Source organism: Leiobunum rupestre, chromosome 1 (assembly GCF_980474605.1).
Source record: "Leiobunum rupestre chromosome 1, qqLeiRupe1.1.hap1, whole genome shotgun sequence".
Lineage (NCBI taxonomy): Eukaryota > Metazoa > Arthropoda > Arachnida > Opiliones > Sclerosomatidae > Leiobunum > Leiobunum rupestre.
In genome coordinates this window covers 79618119-79642617 of record NC_143384.1, presented here as the reverse complement: position 1 = coordinate 79642617, position 24499 = coordinate 79618119, and the positions used below count along the sequence as shown (strand labels likewise).

The 24499-nt window shown below is 39.1% G+C and overlaps 3 protein-coding genes across 3 annotated transcripts in view; 1 reads left to right on the top strand and 2 right to left on the bottom strand.

Annotated features, from left to right (window-relative positions):
- Window positions 1-263: 263 nt before the first annotated feature.
- On the bottom strand, window positions 264-8704 carry LOC149966757 (uncharacterized). Its single transcript, XM_090167607.1, has 5 exons — window positions 8391-8704; window positions 8249-8329; window positions 8079-8180; window positions 479-5338; window positions 264-377 (listed from the first exon to the last, which is right to left on the bottom strand). Exons 1-4 carry the CDS (start codon window positions 8611-8613, stop codon window positions 510-512), a joined length of 5235 nt encoding a protein of 1744 aa, XP_090023733.1. The 5' UTR covers window positions 8614-8704; the 3' UTR covers window positions 264-377; window positions 479-509.
- An 8682-nt stretch (window positions 8705-17386) lies between these two features.
- On the top strand, window positions 17387-18211 carry LOC149966756 (crustacean hyperglycemic hormone B-like). The gene is made up of 2 exons (XM_090172448.1): window positions 17387-17632; window positions 18082-18211. Exons 1-2 carry the CDS (start codon window positions 17397-17399, stop codon window positions 18188-18190), a joined length of 345 nt encoding a protein of 114 aa, XP_090028574.1. The 5' UTR covers window positions 17387-17396; the 3' UTR covers window positions 18191-18211.
- A 2400-nt stretch (window positions 18212-20611) lies between these two features.
- LOC149966753 (uncharacterized) overlaps window positions 20612-24499 on the bottom strand; it is a 70476-nt gene continuing 66588 nt past the window's right edge. Inside the window, exon 7 of the mRNA XM_090172437.1 lies at window positions 20612-20733. Within this exon, the coding sequence (XP_090028563.1) occupies window positions 20635-20733 (99 nt within the window). The 3' untranslated portion in view covers window positions 20612-20634. The remainder of the gene's footprint in view (window positions 20734-24499) is intronic.

Sequence of the window (24499 nt, the reverse complement as noted above, 5' to 3'; positions counted from 1 at the left end):
GAAATATTTTCTCCCACCGAATTATGGATGCAAGCTTTTTCGAACTTTGACAAATGATGTTTTATTTTTCCCAAAATTGCCCAAAATACAATTTAGCGAGTGGCTATTTCTGTTTTAATCTGCTCTTAAAGGTGCTCCCTTTGTATAATGGTGTTTAACCAAAGTTTGGTTAATTCCGATAACAAGCAACTGATATCGATAATATTGAGATGACGAAAGCGATATTTCATCTAATAAATAACATTTAACAAATAATGGGTCAAGCTATAACATTTTATTTGGTATTTAATATTTATGTTTTTAATATCCTTAATCAATTTTCCAGATACGAAAAATGTTTTCTTGTTTATCTCCAATTCTTTCTGTCCTGCATTGAACTGGTTAATATGATAAAAAAACACATAAATATAATATAATTAATAATACTAAGAGTAAAATTAAAAAATTAAAAACAAAGCATTTCATTAAATTGTATTACATAGCATTTGACTCGTAGTATAAAGAAAATATTATCCCTGTTGAACATATTTAACACCAGATGGTTGAGAAAACCTCGCTGCAGAAGATTGTACTGATCTAGTTCCACCATTTCCGTATTGTACTCCAGACGGTTGTACAAATCTGGTGCCCCCACCACTTCCGTATTGTACTCCAGACGGTTGTGCTAATCTGGTTCCACCCCCACTTCCGTATTGTACTCCAGACGGTTGTACAAATCTGGTTCCACCACCACTACTTCCGTATTGTACTCCTGCGGGTTGTACAAATCTAGTGCCACCACCACCACTTCCGTATTGTACTCCTGCTGGTTGTACATATCTCACACCACCAACACTTCCGTACGGCACTGAGCCACCAGATTGAAGACTACCGGCTGGAACATAGCGAACACCACCCATATTTCCGCCCGAGCTTCCACCAGACACGACTCTCCTTGCACCTCCACCGGAGTTTCCGCCGCCTCCCATGCTGGCGCCCACCTTGGCCGCGTTAAGTTTACCTTGGAGATTTTTAAGGAAGGATTTCCCGGGGCCTTGTCCAACATTTATGGTTTTCCCAGGTGAACCGATGTTAGAACCAGTTTTGAAACGACCTCCACCCCCGCGGCCGTTGGCTCCATTTCCTCCACCACCGCGATTGTTACCCCCGTTTCCTCCACGCTTAACAGCTGTTCCACCACCAACACGAGTACTTCCGTTACTTCCACCCCTGACCCCGGCAGTCGCACCTCTTCTGGACCCTCCGCCATTTCCCCCACCGTTTCCTCTACCACCTTGACCGGAATTTCCACCACCGGAAGAAATCTTTCTTCCTCCACTTCCTACCCTAGCGTTACCACCACTTCCAGATCTAGTATTTCCTCCACTACCCACCCTTGCATTTCCGGCACTTCCACCAGCGTTTCCAGTTCGAACCCTTTTATTTCCACCGCCCCCTCCCAAATTTCCCCCTCCTCCTCCTCCTCCTCCCATATTTCCTCCGCCCATGTTACCGCCTCCACCTCCCATGTTACCGCCTCCTCCTCCCATATTACCACCTCCACCTCCCATGTTACCGCCTCCTCCTCCCATGTTACCGCCTCCGCCTCCCATGTTACCGCCTCCTCCTCCCATGTTACCGCCTCCGCCTCCAATGTTACCGCCTCCCATGTTACCACCTCCTCCTCCCATCTTACCGCCTCCACCGCCCATGTTACCCCCTCCCATGTTCCCACCACCATCTCCCATATTTCCACCACCATCTCCCATATTTCCACCTCCTCCTCCCATGTTCCCACCTCCACCTCCCATGTTACCGCCTCCACCGCCCATGTTTCCAAGTCCCATGTTACCCCCTCCCATGTTACCACCTCCTCCTCCCATGCTCCCACCTCCACCTCCCATGTTACCGCCTCCACCGCCCATGTTTCCCAGTCCCATGTTACCCCCTCCCATATTTCCACCTCCTCCTCCCATGCTCCCACCTCCACCTCCCATGTTACCGCCTCCACCGCCAATGTTCCCAGCTCCACCTCCACCCATGTTTCCAGCACCACCTCCCATATTTCCACCGCCCAGGTTTCCAGCTCCACCTCCCATATTTCCGCCTAGGCCGCCCAAATTCCCACCTCCACCCACGTTTCCAGAGCCACCTCCCATATTTCCACCGCCTAGGTTTCCAGCTCCTCCCAAATTCCCTGCTCCACCTCCCAAATTTCCAGCACCGCCGATGTTACCAGATCCTCCCATATTTCCTGCTCCGCCACCGAAATTACCAGATCCTCCTAAATTCCCTGCCCCACCGCCCATGTTTCCAGCTCCACCCAAACTCCCTGCTCCACTGCCCATGTTCCCACCTATGCCTCCCATATTACCACTTGCACCTAAACCTCCAACATTACCGTTAGCGCCCCCGATGTTACCAGAGCCTCCCAAATTCCCCGCGCCGCCTCCCATATTTCCAGCTCCTCCCAAATTTCCTGCTCCCCCACCCAAATTACCAGATCCTCCTATATTCCCTGCCCCACCGCCCAAGTTTCCCGCTCCACCGCCCATGTTTCCAGCTCCACCCAAACTCCCTGCTCCACTGCCCATGTTCCCACCTACGCCTCCCATATTACCACTTGCGCCCCCTAAACCTCCAACATTACCGTTAGTACCCCCCATAGTACCGCCCATATTTCCTCCTAGGCCTCCCATATTAACTCCACCATTACCGCCATTTGGATATTGACCATTAAAACCAGCGTTAGGATATTGGCCGTTAGGAAATTGACCGTTAGGGTATTGGCCGTTAGGGTATTGACCGTTAGGGTATTGGCCATTAGGGTATTGGCCGTTAGGGTATTGACCACCAGGTCCTGCACCGGAATATTGGTTATTAATGACAACAATTGGATATTGTCCATTTCCTCCTCTATTTGGATATTGACCCATTGGGTTATTGTTATTCATTCCTCCACCAGCATTGGCTCCAGCCATTCCACCTCCTATGTTCCCGCTTCCACCGCCCATGTTGCCGCCCATATTTCCGCTTCCACCGCCCATGTTCCCATCTATGTTGGCACCACCAATTCCAGGAATTTTGCCGTCCCCGCTTATTCCAGGGATCTTTCCGTCTGCGCCGACGCCGGGAATTTTTCCATCGCCACTCACCCCTGGAACTTTTCCGTCTCCACTCATCCCAGGTATTTTTCCGTCAGCACTCATCCCGGGTATTTTTCCATCTCCACTCATACCGGGTATTTTTCCATCGCCGCTAAATCCCGGTATTTTTCCATCTCCACCCATCCCGGGAATTTTTCCGTCTCCACTCATACCGGGTATTTTTCCGTCTCCACTCATACCGGGTATTTTTCCGTCTCCACTCATCCCGGGTATTTTCCCATCGCCACTCATACCGGGTATTTTTCCATCTCCACTCATACCGGGTATTTTTCCATCGCCACTCATACCGGGTATTTTTCCGTCTCCACTCATCCCGGGTATTTTCCCATCGCCACTCATACCGGGTATTTTTCCATCTCCACTCATACCGGGTATTTTTCCATCGCCACTCATGCCAGGTATTTTTCCATCGCCGCTAAATCCCGGTATTTTTCCATCTCCACTCATACCGGGGATTTTTCCATCTCCACTCATACCGGGTATTTTTCCATCGCCACTCATACCAGGTATTTTTCCATCGCCACTCATCCCGGGAATTTTTCCGTCTCCATTCATTCCGGGAATTTTTCCATCGCCACTCAGTCCCGGAATTTTTCCATCGCCACTCATATCGGGAATTTTCCCATCTCCACTCATCCCGGGAATTTTTCCGTCTCCACTCATACCGGGTATTTTCCCATCGCCACTCACACCGGGTATTTTTCCATCGCCACTCATGCCAGGTATTTTTCCATCGCCGCTAAATCCCGGTATTTTTCCATCTCCACTCATACCAGGTATTTTTCCATCGCCACTCATCCCGGGAATTTTTCCGTCTCCACTCATCCCGGGAATTTTTCCATCGCCACTCAGTCCCGGAATTTTTCCATCGCCACTCATACCGGGAATTTTTCCATCGCCACTCAGTCCCGGAATTTTTCCATCGCCACTCATACCGGGAATTTTACCGTCACCACTAATCCCGGGTATTTTTCCATCACCGCTAAATCCCGGTATTTTTCCATCTCCACTCATCCCGGAGATTTTTCCATCGCCACTCATCCCGGGAATTTTTCCATCGCCACTCATTCCCGGAATTTTTCCATCGCCACCCATCCCGGGAATTTTTCCATCGCCACCCATCCCGGGAATTTTTCCATCGCCACTCAGTCCTGGAATTTTTCCATCGCCACTCAGTCCCGGAATTTTTCCATCGCTACTCAGTCCCGGAATTTTTCCATCGCCACTCATACCGGGTATTTTCCCATCGGCACTCATCCCGGGTATTTTTCCGTCACCACTCATACCGGGAATTTTTCCATCGCCACTCATACCGGGAATTTTTCCATCGCCACTCATACCGGGAATTTTTCCATCGCCACTCATACCAGGGATTTTTCCATCGCCACTCATACCAGGGATTTGTCCATCGCCACTCATACCGGGAATTTTACCGTCACCACTAATTCCGGGTATTTTTCCATCACCACTCATACCGGGAATTTTGCCATCTCCACTCAGACCGGGGATTTTTCCATCTCCACTCATATCGGGGATTTTTCCATCACCGCTAAATCCCGGTATTTTTCCATCGGCACTTATACCGGGAATTTTTCCATCGCCACTCATTCCAGGAATTTTTCCATCACCACTCATCCCGGGGATTTTTCCATCGCCGCTTAATCCCGGTATTTTTCCATCGGCACTCATACCGGGAATTTTTCCATCGCCGCTCATCCCGGGGATTTTTCCATCGCCGCCAAATCCTGGTATTTTTCCATCGGCACTCATACCGGGAATTTGTCCATCGCCACTCATCCCGGGGATTTTTCCATCGGCACTCATACCGGGAATTTTTCCATCGGCACTCATACCGGGAATTTTTCCATCGGCACTCATACCGGGAATTTTCCCATCGCCACTCATTCCCGGAATTTTCCCATCGCCACTCATTCCCGGAATTTTTCCATCGCCACTCATTCCCGGAATTTTTCCATCGCCACTCATTCCCGGAATTTTTCCATCGCCACTCATTCCCGGAATTTTTCCATCGCCACTCATTCCCGGAATTTTTCCATCGCCACTCATTCCCGGAATTTTTCCATCGCCACTCATTCCCGGAATTTTTCCATCGCCACTCATTCCCGGAATTTTTCCATCGCCACTCATACCGGGAATTTTCCCGTCTCCACTTAGTCCAACACCTCCGTCACCTATTTATTATGATAATAAATAAAGATAATAAAGTATATTATAGAGAGATAAAAGCTATGGTTAACCCATTAACGTTTTCTTTTTCGAAGATAAATAGAAATTATGAGTAAAATTTCGCTCAAAACATTTTGGGACGTTACGATCCCTTTATTTAAATGCAATAAATATTAGGGCTGTGCAAGGTATTTGTCAATATTCGATTTGACCAAATTATTTGGAAAAATTTCACATTAAGTATTCGCACCGATGAATCCAGGTTAAAATGTACAAAGGTAAAAATGTACAATAATTTATAATATCGGTAAAAATGTACAAAGGTAAAAATGTACAAGGTCCAAAAAAGTTATCTAATCAATTTTTTTTAAATTAAACGTATTTAATGTAAAATGTCTCGGTAAAATATGTCATTCTTGGTTAGTAATCATAGAAGATGGAAGCGAAGCAGTGGCGTAGCTAGGAGGGCGGTGTAGAGCAGTCCGCCCCGGGTGCCACCCGTTTGGGCGTAATTTGGGGGTGACACCCGACCGTGAAAAAATAAAAACTTACATAAACTAGAGACTAGTAAGTAGCACACTATGATATTCGCCACTGGCGCGGATAAGTTTTGTGATTCTGGGTTCATGTATACAATGAAACATACTGGGAAAATGTGTATATCTTGGAATTGTGCTCAGCCTGCAAAATTGGACAGTCGTGGAATTCTTCTAACCAATCTGTATGACACATCCAACTATAATTAAGAACCATAACCATCCAGGTAATGAACTTCGAGTCAAGTCTGTTAAAGCCAGACCAGTGATGAAGCGTAAAGGCTGATCAACTAATGAAAACCCCCAAGAACTTCTTACCAACGTAGTCGTCAATTTCAGGGGCGTAGGAACGTTCTAGAAGTTGGAGGGGGCAAAGAGAAACGAAAAGGGGTCTAGAGAATGGTTTTGAATTTTTAATGGAGAGTAGATTCTCCGAATGCATTTGTACTTTTTACTACTATAAAATTGGCGGGAAAATACTGAAATTTAAACACAGTTGAGGTTCTTAAGCTTTATAATAATAATAATAATAATAATAATAATAATAATCAGCTAGGCTAATACCCAAGGCACCACCTTAGGCCTAAGTCATCAAGCGACTTTTGAAGCCTTTAATTCAGGTGGCCGGGTTACAATGCGTAGGAGGGTGGTGACAAGCCCTGCATGCCACGCGTTCGAGCCAACAGCTCCCTACACTAACTATTACCGTTAACCTCAACAAGTTTTTATGGAAGGGGAAAATGAGAAGTGGAGTCTTTTGAAGATTTCAACTGACTAAAAAGTTGTAGGGGGCACTAAAATTAGTTGCCCCTCCCAGCTAAATTCTAGGGAGGGGCATTGCTCCCCCCCAGTTCCTACGCCCCTGGTCAATTTGCCTGATGAAGTAGCAGTTTTTCTACCAAACGAAAATATGTGTCGTTGACACCTACACTCAGTTAGATCAAAAACAGAGCAAGGGATTCACAGCTGCTATCCGAAATAGCTTTACATTTGTAATTGTACATTTTTTTAAAAGTGACTTGTAAATATTTTTATAACATATATTTGAATGAAACTATTTTATTGTTATGTGGTGTACCTTTTTACCTCTGCGGGGTACATTTTACCTGGGAAATAATGTACATTTTTACCACCCACCCGCACCGACGAATCGAAATTTGGTTATTAATATTCTAAAATACCAAATAATTAATTTTAAAAATCCAAGTATTCTATTTCTAAATTTTGAATATTTGATTTTGACAAATTTGAACCAAATTTACCAAACTATTTTCGGTACCAAATTTTCTGCTGTAAGCCCTGCAACTTTTGCCGTGTTTGCAAAAGGGCGCTTACAATTATCTCGCGCTATGTCAATAATGAGAAGTTGGTCTGACGTTTCTAACGAAGAATGAAGTATCAAAGGACAAGTTAACTTTAAGGGGGACGAATACAGTAAAAGCCTCTTTTTCGTTCAAGCTGGACGTTTCTGTTTTAATAATTACATAATTAAAACGTAATATCTTAATTACTTTTAAATTTACAATTGTCAAAATTATTTTAGTCACTAAAAAGAGGCTGTTCTACACTTAATATTAATTTAACAAGTTAAAATACAAAATTAAAAGAGTTCAGCTTGAAATAGCACGAAAGTAGACAATGGCTACTGTAGTCTTCCCCCTTAAATTTAAGAAATGACATGTTGTGGAAGAGTTCATTAAATATTGGGAACTATTTGTGCTACAAATGTTTATTGTTAATTATTTATATAACTAAAAACTAGGCTTAGGTCATTGACTTAAAAGTATAAAATTTAATTTTTAATCAAACTAAAGTGTCCAAATTAAGTGTGATAAAATGTTGAAAAGTCAGCACTGAGCAGTGATATTTTACTTAAAATAAATAAATAAAATAAATTTTGGCATTATATATTTACTGATTTTTACACCTTTATATTAAGTTAAAACACGTTTCCTTAGTTGATGGAATCTCCATCAGAAAAAATTTGATATTTGGTAGAATAATTTCACAAAAATTTCTATTGGCTTCAAATTTGAAACCTTGCGGTATTTGGTCGAATATTTGGACATTTTAAAGATTTGGTAGAAAAGTCCTATTTGCCGAGCCGTAATAAATATGGCGTTGACTGCCTGACCTGACCCTACATAGAAAAATGGTACTGTGCCGGACATACTATTTCCTACAACTGATTAAAAACCTTATAACGTACCACTTGGCAAAGATCCACTGCCGCTTAAGCCATCTGCACCACCGGCTCCACTGCCGCTTAAGCCACCTGCACCACCGGCTCCACCACCAAGATCAGCGGATCCTACCAAATTCGTTAATTATATTAGGGTTGTATTTATTATTTTGAACGTTCAAAAATTAATGACTTACCACCCGGAAGCGAGCCACTGCCGCCTAAGCCACCTGCACCACCGGATCCACTACCTGCTCCACCACCAAGATCAGCGGATCCTACCAAATACATTACAATTAATTCTAGTTTAATATTTTGAACAAAAAAATTATAGCTTACCACTTGGAAGGGAACCACTACCGGATAAACCTCCGCCACCCGCCAGACCACTACCGCTGCCACCTAGGCTGCCATCGGCGCCACCTCCGCCGCCGCTAAGTCCGCCAGATCCATCTGTCCCTCCGACTACTTTTGGGGCACTGCCGCTCAATTGGGCCTTGGAACCTTCAACGTGTAAGTATATGATCCATGTCGTCACTAAAAGGCTGCCTATTCTACGCATATCTTGCGGAAAGCTCGTCTTGAAGACAAACTTTTAACCTAATGACGATATGAAACGCATTGAAGTATATTTAAATATATTTCAGGGAGAATTATACGTCTCCGTTTCAATGTTTGACGATAAATAATTAAGCAAAGGTATTTTAATGCGTTTAATTCTTTATGGCTGCTAATACAATTCCAGCTAAGCAAGCGACAGGACTTGCTATTCATTACGCGTTTTCAATTTTGCATATGAATAACCTAGTTTGTTTAAACTACGCGGATAAAGTTTAATTAGCTGCAGCCTCTACAGTGGAGAACGTGATGAAATGATCATAAACAACTTGCAAAGGGTCATGATATTGTCCTCCATCGTAATTTTTTTTGTTATTCTTTAGGATAGTGCAATAATTATTCACTTGTTAAATTTCCCTTAGGCTAATGTAATAACTTTTCACTTGTTAAATTTCCCTTAGGCTAATGTAATAACTTTTCACTTGTTAAATTTCCCTTAGGCTAATGTAATAACTTTTCACTTGTTAAATTTTTCTTAGGCTAATGTAATAACTTTTCACTTGTTAAATTTCCCTTAGGCTAATGTAATAACTTTTCACTTGTTAAATTTCCCTTAGGCTAATGTAATAACTTTTCACTTGTTAAATTTCCCTTAGGCTAATGTAATAACTTTTCACTTGTTAAATTTCCCTTAGGCTAATGTAATAACTTTTCACTTGTTAAATTTCCCTTAGGCTAATGTAATAACTTTTCACTTGTTAAATTTCCCTTAGGCTAATGTAATAACTTTTCACTTGTTAAATTTCCCTTAGGCTAATGTAATAACTTTTCACTTGTTAAATTTCCCTTAGGCTAATGTAATAACTTTTCACTTGTTAAATTCTGTACTTTCGACATTTTTCATCGTGCAATGAATACGCTAATGAGTAATGCAAAATAGTTCGGTGACCTTAAAGGCTGGTTTTCATAGAGCAAAAACTCTCCAACCATAGATATATGAAATAGCATACTGTAGATCTACAATTCTACGAGGGACTGATACGGAAGCGAGAACTATCAGACAACGCGTATTTTCTGGATGCGCAACGTTATATTTTTATTTTGCTTTTTGTTGATAGATGGCACTATCAACAATCAGCAAGATTAAAAAATGGCACGTGATTTCAACTCCCATGTACTGTTTTGCTACCGATAAAGCAAATGCGTCTCGATCTTGGCTGTGTAATTTTAAATTATAAAATTATTTAAATTATAAGTCGAAAAAAGTCTACTCGTTTATGGGAAATCAATGACAAAGGCTAGTGAATCTATTAATTAAGAATGTATCTTGGTTTTTGTTAATTTAAGAAACCATTAGCCAAGGCTTCATGGGCTTGGTATAAGGAATGTAAAGTTCTGAAACTAACATACAGTTTGTCAATTACAAGAAGATGTGAAATCATGTGATTACTATATAAATGTAAGAAATTATTGTCCCTGAAAGCTGAAATTTATTTTATTTTGAGTATTTGGGCCAGATTGCTTGGTCCTTCAATTCTAGGCTCTTCTTATTGGCTAAACTGTGTTACCTAACTTTGCATATATATGAATAATTTTCTTGATTAAAGTTATACGATGATGATCACTGTCAAGGCATCAAATTGTTTCAAACATATGTCCCTGGAGGTCTGAACAGAAATTTCAATTGCCAAAGAGGTATTATTGCTTTAAACCGGAGAGAAGACGGACAAGGGAACATCAGAAGTTCGAGAGCTTCAAGCAAGTGTAGGCTCGACGTGAAGTAGTTCTTTTTTCAAAAGATGTTGCTATCGTCGATATCAAAACAAGATGCTTAAGCTATATTTTGACCCAAAAGGCGGGAAATTATAGGTATCCCTCGCGTTGATTGGCTCGTTTTTAAATTGGTCAATAACATAAATTACAGTAATTTTAAACAATATTTTTATATTGGATATATAATTTAGGTTGAAGTCCACTAAATAAAGTATAAGTGGTCCAGGCCCTTAGCCAGGATTTTTCAGTTGAGGGGGCCTGAAAAATTCCTAAGGGGGCACGCTCAGTGGCGTACCGAGGGTTTGTGGCGCCTGGTTCAAAATGTGTATATGGCGCCCCCAATTAAAGTAAATTAGGAACAAGTATTCTTTACACACTACTTTAAAGCAAGTGTCGGCTCTAGTTGAGTTTCGTTTTGGCTCGACAGTTGTCGCCACCGTGCAAATTTAAACAAGTTGATTAGGCACATTACCCAACATAATTTAAACTTGGATTATTATTATTTACCTGGATATATCACTCTAGCGTTCCGTGCAAGTGTTTGTTACGGGTTCTGCCTTGTAGAAGGCTACGTGTTACGGGAGTTTCGGAAATTCTCCGCTAACTTCGCCGAAGCGGCGCTGCTGTCGCAAAAGTCATTTGCTTGTCAGGTTTTTCTCCTTCGTTGTAGGTGTTATAGTAACGAAAAGGCAAACAAGATGTACACCATGAATTGGCTATTTCAAGAAATATTTTTAAACGTGATAAAACCTGATACACCTTAAAAACTTGGAGGTGATTGGTACTCGGGATTTTTGTAAGCTATCCTACGGGAACGGTTCTACTAGACAGTGATGAAATATTTTGCAACAACTTGCAACTTTTGGATAAAAAGCCTTTAGTAAAAGCCGTATTTTGGTCAAAATTGGCACTTTGATTGCATTTTACAGAAGATCTGTTCAACCGAATCTCACCAAACTTTAAATTTATGTATTACATATCCAAAATAACGTAGGTAATGATAGATCCGACACTTGCTTTAATTATATTGAAATAAATGATTTAAACACGATGAATTTACTGGATTTAGAAGCCTCTACACCGGCATCTCTTTTCCTTTTTCGATAATAATCGCCATTCGCTTTACGTTAAGACATTTTCTACTAAAACACTTATTTAAAGTTAGGAACTGTGTCAATAATAGTCCTGTTTTTAAAAATTTAAACTTTTTTTTATAAATAGGACTATTACTGACACTGTTCCTAACTTTTACCGTTTGTTGTATTTTACAAACTAACGTGAAAGGCTTAGTTTTTTTAATTACTAATATTTTAGGCACATTGAAAAGTTCTGCTCTCATAACTTTTATAATAAACGATAATCATGTAACAATAGCACAAATATAAACTTACTTTTCAATTGATTGCCCCAATTTGGGTTTTGTTTTAATTGTTTGTTACGAACTTTAAAAATAATAAGTAACAGAAACTGACACCTAATAGATTAGTACCTATAATTATCTGCTGAATTCTTGATAAAATTCTTTATAAAAGTAAGAGACTCTTTCTGTTAAAGTCTGTTAAACAACTAGAAATCTCCATAATGGCCTTTCGATATAGACTACATTCTAAATTGACGATCTGGACTAATTTCACAACAAACAAATTGCTTTTCTTCCTTACTTCTTACGTCGTTGGTTCTATTCTACCGGTAATTTAATATATTGCCAACGAGATCGAATAAAGATAAGTCCATTCTTCGACAGTGTTTTATTAAAGCCGTTATAAACTGAGAACTACGCGGTGGGAATAAAGTGAAATACGCCGCCGTTAATAGTTGGATAACTTGGATACAACTGAATACACGACGACGATGACCATTAGCAGCTAGAACACAGTGCTACGGGAAATTAACTTTAGTTAGTATAGTCAAATCAATATTTGTACCAGATTACGACCAATATTATTGTTTCTGTTACAGCTTAGACTTTCAACTTGGCACACGTGGAAGATAACTAATATAGTAAGGCGAGGTACACGAAAGGTAATATATTTTGTACAGTTGGACTAAACTAATATATTATGTAAATAGGACATATTTTATTGATTTTGTTTACTTACTTTTAGATTTTTCTAGGGGCACAGTAATATTTTTAAGGGGGCACCGAGACCTTTTGAGGGGGCACCACGGGGCACTCAGATTTTTTTGAGGGGGCACAAATTATTTTTGAGGGGACCAGGCCCCCTCAGGCCCCCTTGCTGACTACGGGCCTGAAGTGGTCTTAATATAATACTCTACAATGGCTCTCTGACAACGTTACAATTTCGCTACTTTGGATTTTAGCATCCTTGGCGATTAATAGATGGCACTTCGCTCTCCAATAAAGTCGCGTTTTTCGATGAATCTGATAGATGCGTGGCCATCTCTAATAACAGGGGCCTTTTCATAGTACAGGTGGCAATGAAAGAGCCGACAGTTGCTTTAACTCCACCGATTGGTCAGTTGAACGACCAAAATCTGTTGCCAGTTGTTAGTAATGCCAAAATACGCGTTTTGTGGTTGTTTGATAACAGTGTTCTCAACATCGATTACTAAATTACCATTTCTACCGTGACATTTCTGCAAGAAACGTGCAAATTCAATTGTGAAATTCCTATTCCTTAGAATGTTTCTTCGCTTCCCCTATTAGGGTCTAGAATACTTAAAGACTAGATAATATTCCGCTTTATAATAATAACACCATTCTTAGACTTACATTTAAAGATCCGTAATCAAACTTTTAAGATTATGTGTGGGAAAGGGGAAAGAGAGCGTTGTCTCCCCTAGTCGTTAGTGAGAAAAATTAAACAAGACGTGGCGTGATGTTATATTTGTTATATCTACGGCGCAGGTGCAAAGGAATAAAAAACAACTTCCACTGAATGGATATATCAGCCAAATTTGATTATAAACAACAAAAATAGATATTTCTGATTTACTTTAGCAAACGTTTCATATTTATTTCTGTTTTTTAGATATGATTGTATTTTTTAAAGTTCATACATTTAATACTATAAGCTTTAAATTAATATTGGAGGTCAGTAACGTAAAGATGGTACACCATTGCATGTTGGTTTGATTCTTACAGTCGCATGACTGTTGTTTTAAAGATTTTAATATTTATTTTTTGTTCTATACCCAAATTGTGGCATTGAAATAAAAGTTTTATTTAAGAAATTATTGCATTAAAAATGTTGAGTTTCGTGTAAGCAGTAAAAGCGCTATATAGCCATATACAAAGGTTCGTATAAACGCTAGAAGCTTTAACAGGCAACTTTTGAAAGACAGACTTAATCGTTCTCTTCAAAATCTGACCAGTGACGTCACTGGTCAGATCGCCCGCTGGCTCTCTCTTCGCGTTTCAACTTTCTTTTCAAAAACGAGTTCCAGAGATGCGCCCCGTTGGCTTTTAGCATTTCATAATTTAAAACTGTTTAAGCGGGTTTTGAGACTCTTTCTACGATCGAGATTATGTGTATGTTTTTATCACCTTAGAAAAGCATTTTGATTGGATACCATATTTTACTTTTTTTTGTACACTGGGGGAATTACATTTTGTTAATTGAATAATCGCTTATAGGGGAAGATTATTGCAATTAAAAGTGACATTCCTGTTTCAAGTAAAGATTATTTCCGCAACCGAGGTACGGTAAATAATAAGGCGGACAAAGTCAAATAATATTTTTATTAAAAGCGAAGAACCAGTTGAACAAACTATCCTAATTGCAACGAGCCATTAAGGAAGTTTTCCATTCGCTTTCAACAGGAAAATAATTAATTATCATAAATCGACAAAAACCAAATTATACCAAAGAGCATTAACTTCTTAAACCTATTTCGGACATTTTCAGATCCAATTTTGCCTTTTCTATATTAAAATATTTTTAATCATTTGATTTATTATTAATTAATACAATTGAAGGGCCACCGAATGATATCAATTTTGAGGGTGGTGCAACAAAATTACGTGTCACATGAAATTGAGGCCGACTTTTTCAAACGAATCACCTTTTTTTGGGTTCAATTGATTGTGAATTTTCTTTTATTGGTAATTTAAACTAAAAACAATAAAGCATTCTTAATTAATTAAATTATTTGGTTTACTTTTAATTTCCAATGTTATAAATTTTTTCAGCTGTCAGAAATACTATCAAATACATTATTATCGACCGAAATTTATAGCTACGCCCCCTGTCGGTTGCCGTCGGAGACTAGTTTGATAACTTACTAGCAGACGCTATTAGCATTGGCCACCAGCAGCGTCAGGACTTTTTACGGTACTCAATAGGCGCTTAAATAAAGGAAATTGCCAAGAAGTAATATTTCCAAGAGCCAGGACCTTTATTGGATATGTGTGGTTCCTATATTGGATATGTGTGGTTCCTTTATTCTATGTTTGGTTCCTTTATTGTATATGTGTGGTTCCTTTATTGGATATGTGTGGTTCCTATATTGTATATGTGTGGTTCCTATATTATATATGTGTGGTTCCTTTATTGGATATGTGTGGCTCCTATATTGTATATGTGTGGTTCCTTTATTGGATATGTGTGGTTCCTTTATTGGATGTGTGTGGTTCCTTTATTGGATATGTGTGGCTCCTATATTGTATATGTGTGGTTCCTTTATTGGATATGTGTGATTGGGTGGGGTGGCGGAGTGGTTAACACTTACGCCTCACAGCAAGAGGAGCCGGGTTCGATCCCAGCTTCTGGCACTGGGTGAAAACTCGGAACAACTCCTTCTGCGTTGAGTTTGCAGTGCTCTCCCCACTGGTTTAAGGGGTTTTCCCTCGAGCTCTTCGGTTTCCCCTTCCATAAATACTTGTGTAGGTTAACGGTAATAGTAAGTGTAGGGAGCTGTTGGCTCACGTGGCATGAATAGCTTGCTACCACCCTCCTACGCATTGCAACCCGGCCACCTGTTTAAAGGCATTATAAGTCGCTAGATGACTTGGGCCTTAGGTGGTGCCTTGGGTATTAGCCTAGCTGATGATATTGAGTATGTGTGGTTCCTTTATTGGATATGTGTGGTTTTTTATTTAATATGTGTGGTTCCTTTATTGGATATGTGTGGTTCCTTTATTGGATATGTGTGGTTCCTTTATTGGATATGTGTGGTTTTTTATTTCATATGTGTGTTTTTTATTTCATATGTGTGGTTCCTTTATTGGATATATGTGGTTCCTATATTGGATATGTGTGGTTCCTTTATTGGATGTGTGGTTCCTTTATTGGACGTGTGTGACTCCTTTATTGGATATGTGGGGTTCCTTTATTATATATGTGTGGCCCCTTGCTAAAATCACAGGTAGACTATAGAGTAGTATCACCTCGTAGCTTTGGACATGGCCGCCATTTTAGGCGCATTTTTTTCTAAAGAGGAAATAGCATGGGTGACGTTGCGTGATGTAGCACTGATACTACTCTATAGCCTACCTCGGCATACCCTTAGTGCCGCAACTGTTTGGGCCTGCGTTTTTCTTTTGATTTTGAGCCTAAAACAAAAACCAAGTATGATTAAAATTATTTATAGCTAATGGAAATAGTCAGCCAACTTTTAATATATATCTATTGACATATCATTAAAAAAAGATCGTACATTGCATTCCCACTTCAATAAAGTTCCAAATGATGCCTACAGAAATGGTTTCAAAAGACTTGTTTATTTTTCAGTTGAAAATTTCTGAATGGCTGTAATCAAGTGTCCGATATTGCGATGGGATGCCATTCACGAAAGTAGATATAAAAAGCGTGGAGGATGAGAGCTCAGCATCATTTTGCTTTGAAGTCTCCAAGAAGAGGTAAGTTTCTGTCATTTTCCCGATTTCCCCGGGATTTCTCTGAGAAAATATGGATGGTACGCGTTTTCAAATTCTATTCCTAATGGTTATAGGGGTTTCCCCTTTCCATAAAAACTGGTCGAGGTTAACGGTATTAGTGAGTGTAGGTTGCTGTTGCATAGCGAGGCATGAAGGGCTTTCCACCTAGGAGCAACAAACACAGCATCCCACACAAGGAGAACGCAACCCGTCAAAAGTCGTGCATTTTCTTGGGTACATTTTTCATTGGTTAGACGCTTTAGCTCCTGCTGCCGTCGGAAGGGGAAAATTCGGAAATTGTCTTCCTCCTTTTCGTAAAACGTTCAGCCTAAAGGCTCATCCAAGGAAATTTGTACACAACACTGCGTTAGCGTGTTTAAAGGCTAGCTACATTTTAGCTCAGATATTATCAGAACAGTTGATATTGGTCAATGTGCAACAGGTAGCTTAAGCCCGAAACTAATCTGTAGTCATGTTAAACCGCCAAACCGAAGATGACCGGATCTTAGATCCCTCACAGTTAATTAATAATTACTTTATTTAGATTATATATTACTAAACGTAGAAGTCGGATATCGGTTCAGTTATCTGTATACAGATGAATTAAAACTGATCCGTTCAGATAGGTTACTTAAGATACAGTTTAAAATCTGATTTCTGTGTGAAGGGAATATAAAAGATTAACCTGAACTGTAAAACTGACTATCCACAGGTAATTGACAATTAAAACTTGAATAACTCGATCAGGTGGCCATGGAAGCACTAGTTACAACAGTTATTTCTTGGCATTTTCCGTTGAATGTTAAATGGCGTAGAGTGTTTTAGCAACGAATTTCACTGCTGGTTTTGGACACTGGGTGCCCCACCTCCTGGTGAAAACTCTTAAAGTAATATTAAAGGGCCATACGGTGGTTTGAATTTTGAAATTTCGGATTTAGGGCTTGAAAATACCAAATTTAATCGTTCAGATTTGCGAGCATGTAGTTGAAATTCCAGACGAATTTTTCGTAATGATTTGTGGAGTACAGATTTTTATATGTGAAATGAGGATTTTACATTAAGTCACTGCCCTCACAATTACTACCAATATTTTTTAAATACTTCTTAACAACTTTAAGCAAGCGTTACGTTTGGAAAAGTAAATAATTAATATTATCACAGCAATCTCCGAGACCATGCAACGAACCAGCGCAGCGTCGAAAGAAATGAGTGTTTCGGCTTATCGGCTGTTTGTGTTCTTCGCTTTGATTTCGGCGATCGTGGGTCATCCTCAGTATGACTTGCAAAAGAAAACCTTCGAAGGACTGGGCTGCTCCGGAGTCTACGATTCTGCCAAATTCGCTCGCCTCGATCGAGTCTGCGAGGAATGCTACCAACTCTATCGGGAACCGGAAGTACATTCATTATGCAGGTATGTTAAAGGGCGATTGCGCTTTTGATCGGACAGAGAGATAGAAGATGAGTTAACTTTTCATTCCTAGTAGCAGCTTCGAATTCCTGTTAGACAGGGTGTTAACTAAAAAACGATACAAGGCCAATAATTCCAAATGTATTTTAGCTAGGAATTTAAAATTTCCGGGACGCTTAGAACGTGCATGGGGTCACTTGACAAGGGAAATATCCACGACCTGGAACCGTGTCTTCAAGGTCATTTAAAATTTATTTCGGGAACCATTAGAGATAGAAAGTTGGATTCAGTTAGAAAAGTGTTGCCCTTTACATTTTAGGTGTAAATAACTTTGAACCTTCCTTATTTGACCAGTTACAAGTCGAAAAAAATTAGACAAAAACATGAAGGTTGTGATGAAAAAAAAAGTACCAGAGACCAGGTTGAGGGGCTAATAATAATTATAATTGTAGATCAAATTGTTTCAAGAACGAGTACATCTGGCGTTGCGTGGATTCTCTGATTCAGAAGAACGAGAAGGACCGACTGACAACTTTGGTTGATGAACTTTACGGAAAGTAACTTTTGACAAAAGAACACGAATAAATTTAATTTTCAAATAACTAACGATTTTTAGCATTTCATTTATAAATTAAGTACTTTACAACACAAACATAGAATCACAATATCGAGTTAATAGAGTAGGAATAAACTAGGGATACACCGATATATCGGACTATTTTTCTAATATCGGTATCGGTCAATATCGGCTTGAGCGAAGACGATATTGGCCGATACCGGTATTAGAAAAATATTTCCAGAAAAACATTTAAAAATAAGAAAATTCCCGATTAACTAACTAATGATAATATTTAATTTGATTGGCCGCGCCACGGACGCCAGACTTCAGAACCTAGATCATACCTTTTTTTAAGTCAGGTGGTTACGAATGTAAACAAATAAGAAAAACGATATTCGATTTGAGATAGAAAATGTATCACTTAAAATGAAAATAAATATATTCGGATATGCTCTTGCAAACTTTTTTTCATTAACATTTTTAATAATATGGTATGAAAGTGTACTGAACCGTCTTTTACAATGATTTTATCATATACACTACTGATATGATAGATAACTTTGTTAATATCGACCGATATTCCCGCCGATATATCGGCTGTACCCATATCGGTGCATCCCTAGAAGAAATTATAATATTGACGTTATTTGGTAAATTAATGCTAGATAAAAAAGAAGTCATACGTACTACTTGGAATAATTACCCTTACAGTTCCTTAAAATCGTTTTAATTTCCCAGAATGTGTTATTGGTGTTCTCATACCTCGATCAGAAAGCAAAATTTTAAAACCTGCGTAAGCAGGCCGTAGACTGGATTGCATTTTAAGTAGTTACCCAATGGCACCACCTAGTGCTCGTTGCTAAGCCATTCTAATGCTTGGTTTCCACTAGCGCGCGTGTTACTGCATTTTTAATTATTCAAGTCTAAACTTGTGTACGTCCCAAAGTTGGGTAACGCGACGTTACGTGCGCTAATGGAAACCAAGGGTAATGCTTTGTTTCTACTAGCGCGTCACTCAACTTTGCAATGTGTGTAGTAAATAAAAATACATTATTAAGGTCTATTTTAATAATATTTACTTAAAACTAGTAGCGGATAATTTCAAATTAAGCTGGAAATTATCTGTTTGAAATAGAAAATTAAAATTATCCCAGCAAAAGCTGATTAAACCAGCTTATAACTAGAATGAAAATGTGGCCTTAGACCCGTTATTTGAAACTAAGTGTTGTATTTTAAATTTCCACTAGGCATTTCTTACTAGGCAGTTGTTGGGGCAAAACCTCATTCTCCCCCTCGATAATAAATAAAGAAATAAAGTATATTCATTCATTCATTTCTTTAACTATACACAACACAAAGCTTTGGCTTATCTAAATAAACGTTGCTCGGAAATGACCCTCAGCGTTTGCAGAAAGGTACAATAACCTCGAATTCAATTTTGGCTGCAAATTAGGCACTTCAGGACCCATGAAGTCATCTTCGACACATTTCGAACTGTGATAGTCTTAAATTGAAAAGCAATAGTAATTAAAAAATGTAGTTATATAAACTTTAAATTGGGTATCTAATTCTTTTCCTGACCTGCTTACTTATAAAATGTATACACTAATTAATTAAGTATTTGGTAACACGTTTAAGTACAAAGTCGCACTCTTCATAAGTGTCCCTGTGAAATTGCTCAAAGAAAGGGTAAATTTTTGCGTGGCTTATATGTAAGTAGTTAGTTTGGACTATACATGATATAGGTTTCTTACAGCCGCTATTCCCAAAACAGTGGCGTTTACCTAATTTCTAATGAAAGTTTAATCGTTGAATTTATTTGCCCCTTTCGACGTATATGATGTATGGTAGGCACGAGCCCGACCTTCGAAATGGTAATCTTGACCTTCAAAATGTTTTTCTCGAAAATATACTAAACTTTTATCATAAAAGTTGTGTTGAGCTTAGAAATGATGATCCTGTCCTTCAAAAAAGGTGATCTTTAGGATCGGAAACTTGTTCACCAGCGTTTTTAAAGAGGCCTCAGGAAATTCAAGACGAAATATCTCTTAAGCCTTTAAAGTGATAAATGTCAATGATACCTCTGACCTCTGTAGATTTAAATGCACTAAGAAATGACGCTATACGTCTTAAAGGGGTTGACGATTTCATCAAAATGATTTTTTGAAGACGATTCAGGGGGTGACACTTTCGTGTTACCATACCGTGTGTTACCAACTGTAGTGACGACACTGGGGCCCAGAAAACTGATCATGAGATATCACCCATGGCCGTTAAGACACAAAATGAAGGTTTGTACTTGGTAGAAAGTTGGTTTGTTTTAGTAAATTTCTTGTTCAAACAGATTTTTTAATAATATAACATTTGATACTGAATCTTTATTAAATATTTGATAAAAAAATAAAAATATAATTCTTCGAATTTTTCAACATTTGTCGACAGTTTGCTAATCGTTAGAAATTTCCATCTGACTGGCATATTCCTTGGCTTCGGGTGTTCCATATTTTGACGAGAGAATCATCTTTGCTATATTCATCATGCACGCCTATAACAATTTCAAATAAAAGCACTGCTAAAATTTCGTGGTAACAAAATTTCAATTTCCAGTACTAGCACCTTAAAAGGAGTACCAACTTCTTTATTTATGGTGGATTAACATATTCCAGCCAGCAGGTTTATGACAAGATAGGGGTAATTAAGGTAAGAACAAATCGTAGCTCGTGTTCGATTTTTTGTTACTACTCCCTTTAAAACGCATTTAAATTTGCATTCAACTCTAAGCGAAAAATTGACATAATTAACAAAAGTGTGTCAATGGAAGAGTTTTTAAAATGAATGGGTTTAAAAGTAGAAATAGTGTCACCAGGTGAGAGATTTGGGAACTAAGAGGGCACTGCAGAAATTTTGAAAGATTATTGATTGTTAGCTATTCAATAGAAACGCTACTGCCATCTATCTACTATTTGTGAACTCTATCCGGATAGTATCAATCAGTAAAGGAATAGAAACTGGCACACTTTTGGCAATTACGTCAGTTTTGCTCTAAGCCGAAATTCGAAGCTGCCAATGTAGGGCTCGGGGATTGGTAAACTTTTATCCATAAATAAAACTTTCCAGTTTATCCGATAAATTATTATTTGAATAAAGATTTTCTTCGTATTATTCGATTAATTTTATCCGAATAAATTAACCACTTCATATTTTGATTAATTTTATCACCGTTTATTTATCGTTTAATACTTTTGTTTATCTAAGGAATTCTATACTCGTAATTAAAAGTTATTTATGTCAATCTGTTTTTACAGTTAATTTTTCCATCAAATGAAAACTAATGTGTAAACTTATTTTATTTCGTAAATTAAATTAACTGTTTTATGATTTTCGGTCAAGTTCTTTATTTAGATCATATAGCTATTTTTCGATAAAGAGAAACGGCAATCGTACAAAACTTATATAAATTAGCTATTGTCGGAAAAAGGACTTTTGAACTTTTGTTTCTTATAACCTTTCGAAAATCCGAAATTCGAACAATTTAACTACATTTGTCAAACGCTAGAATTATTTAGTTTTCGGCAGTTAACTGCGCGTTACGATGGCGGGAGCTTCGGTACAAGATATGGTTAAAGCTACCGATGAAGTAGGCCCCAACCTGGTTTCTTCAAACGGTACGAGTACCACCTGGTTTCTTCAACCGGTACGAGTACCACCTGGTTTCTTCAACCGGTACAGGTACCACCTGGTTTCTTCAATCGGTACGAGTACCACCTGGTTTCTTCAACCATTACGAGTATCACCTGGTTTCTTCAACCGGTACGAGTACCACCTGGTTTCTTCAACCGGTACGAGTACCACCTGGTTTCTTCAAACGGTACGAGTACCACCTGGTTTCTTCAACCGGTACGAGTACCACCTGGTTTCTTCAACCGGTACGAGTACCACCTGGTTTCTTCAACCGGTACGAGTACCACCTGGTTTCTTCAACCGGTACAGGTACCACCTGGTTTCTTCAACCGGTACGTGTACCACCTGATTTCTTCAACAGTACAAGTACCACCTGATTTCTTCAACAGTACAAGTACCACCTGGTTTCTTCAACCGGTACGTGTACCACCTGGTTTCTTCAACCGGTACGAGTACCACCTGATTTCTTCAACAGTACAAGTACCACCTGATTTCTTCAACAGTACAAGTACCACCTGGTTTCTTCAACAGTACAAGTACCACCTGGTTTCTTCAACAGTACAAGTACCACCTGATTTCTTCAACAGTACAAGTACCAACAGGTTCTTCAACAGTACAAGTACCACCTAGTTTCTTCAACCGGTACGTGTACCACCTAGTTTCTTCAACCGGTACGTGTACCACCTGGTTTCTTCAACCGGTACGAGTACCACCTGATTTCTTCAACAGTACAAGTACCACCTGATTTCTTCAACAGTACAAGTACCACCTGGTTTCTTCAACAGTACAAGTACCACCTGATTTCTTCAACAGTACAAGTACCACCTGATTTCTTCAACAGTACAAGTACCACCTGATTTCTTCAACAGTACAAGTACCACCTGGTTTCTTCAACCGGTACGTGTACCACCTGGTTTCTTCAACCGGTACGAGTACCACCTGATTTCTTCAACAGTACAAGTACCACCTGATTTCTTCAACAGTACAAGTACCACCTGGTTTCTTCAACAGTACAAGTACCACCTGGTTTCTTCAACAGTACAAGTACCACCTGATTTCTTCAACAGTACAAGTACCACCTGGTTTCTTCAACCGGTACGAGTACCGCCTAGTTTATTCAACCGGTACGAGTACCACCTGGTTTCTTCAACCGGTACGAGTACCACCTGGTTCTTCAACAGTACAAGTACCACCTAGTTTCTTCAACCGGTACGTGTACCACCTGGTTTCTTCAACCGGTACGAGTACCACCTGATTTCTTCAACAGTACAAGTACCACCTGATTTCTTCAACAGTACAAGTACCACCTGATTTCTTCAACAGTACAAGTACCACCTGATTTCTTCAACAGTACAAGTACCACCTGATTTCTTCAACAGTACAAGTACCACCTGATTTCTTCAACAGTACAAGTACCACCTGATTTCTTCAACAGTACAAGTACCACCTGGTTTCTTCAACAGTACAAGTACCACCTGGTTTCTTCAACCGGTACGAGTACCACCTAGTTTCTTCAACCGGTACGAGTACCACCTGATTTCTTCAACAGTACAAGTACCACCTGATTTCTTCAACAGTACAAGTACCACCTGGTTTCTTCAACAGTACAAGTACCACCTGATTTCTTCAACGGTACAAGTACCACCTGATTTCTTCAACAGTACAAGTACCACCTGGTTTCTTCAACAGTACAAGTACCACCTGGTTTCTTCAACAGTACAAGTACCACTTGGTTTCTTCAACAGTATAAGTACGGATGCCCACCCTCTCGAGACATTTATCTTTGACTCCAGGCCCTAGGCTATGATAGGGTCTCTAATTTTCTGGTCTGCAGATCTTCAAGACCAGTTCAGCCACTTTAGCGCGACACCTGCTTTATTAATTTGGTGGGTGTTCATTATTTAAAACTTTAGAAAGTTATAATGTCTCCAAAGACTTATCTTATTTCATTTCTAGCATTTCTAATTGGAATTTAAGTCTATGTTATTTGCTTTGAGCCGAAGAATATTGAATTTAGATCTAGCATTATTACCCGACTTATACGATATATTTGAAATAAATTTAGTCGAGTAATACAGAATTTGGATAATTACATATGTTTTGTTGTTCGTTTAAAATAGCATTCTTTCTATTTGATTTGAAAAATAATTTTGATTAATTAATGACGGTAAAATTTGTTCAAAAAGACGATGTTTTCTTTTCTCGAAAATATGTTCAATTTCTTTCTATTACGAACCTATAATCTGTTTGGTTATTTCTAAAAAATAAAATAACAGTTAAAAAATTAAATAGCTAAAGCTCTTCCTGGTTTTTCGGGTAAAATATATTTTCGAAAACATACGCAATGATAAGCTTATTATCTTTAAAAAACCAGTTATGTTTATATACATAAAAACTTAATCATCTAAACAATATTAAATTTATTTGAACTAAAATGTCATCGGAGAAACGTGCGAGAGATTTATTCGGAAAATTATCTGTAAATTGTCCGATTATTTATAGTTCACTGAATTTTTCGATCGAAATGATCATAAAACCCCGAGCCCTATGCCAATGAGAAATATCTCTTCCGTCGCTGCCCGAAACGATCTGCCCCGTCTCAAATTCCTAAAAGTATATGAATTCCCGCT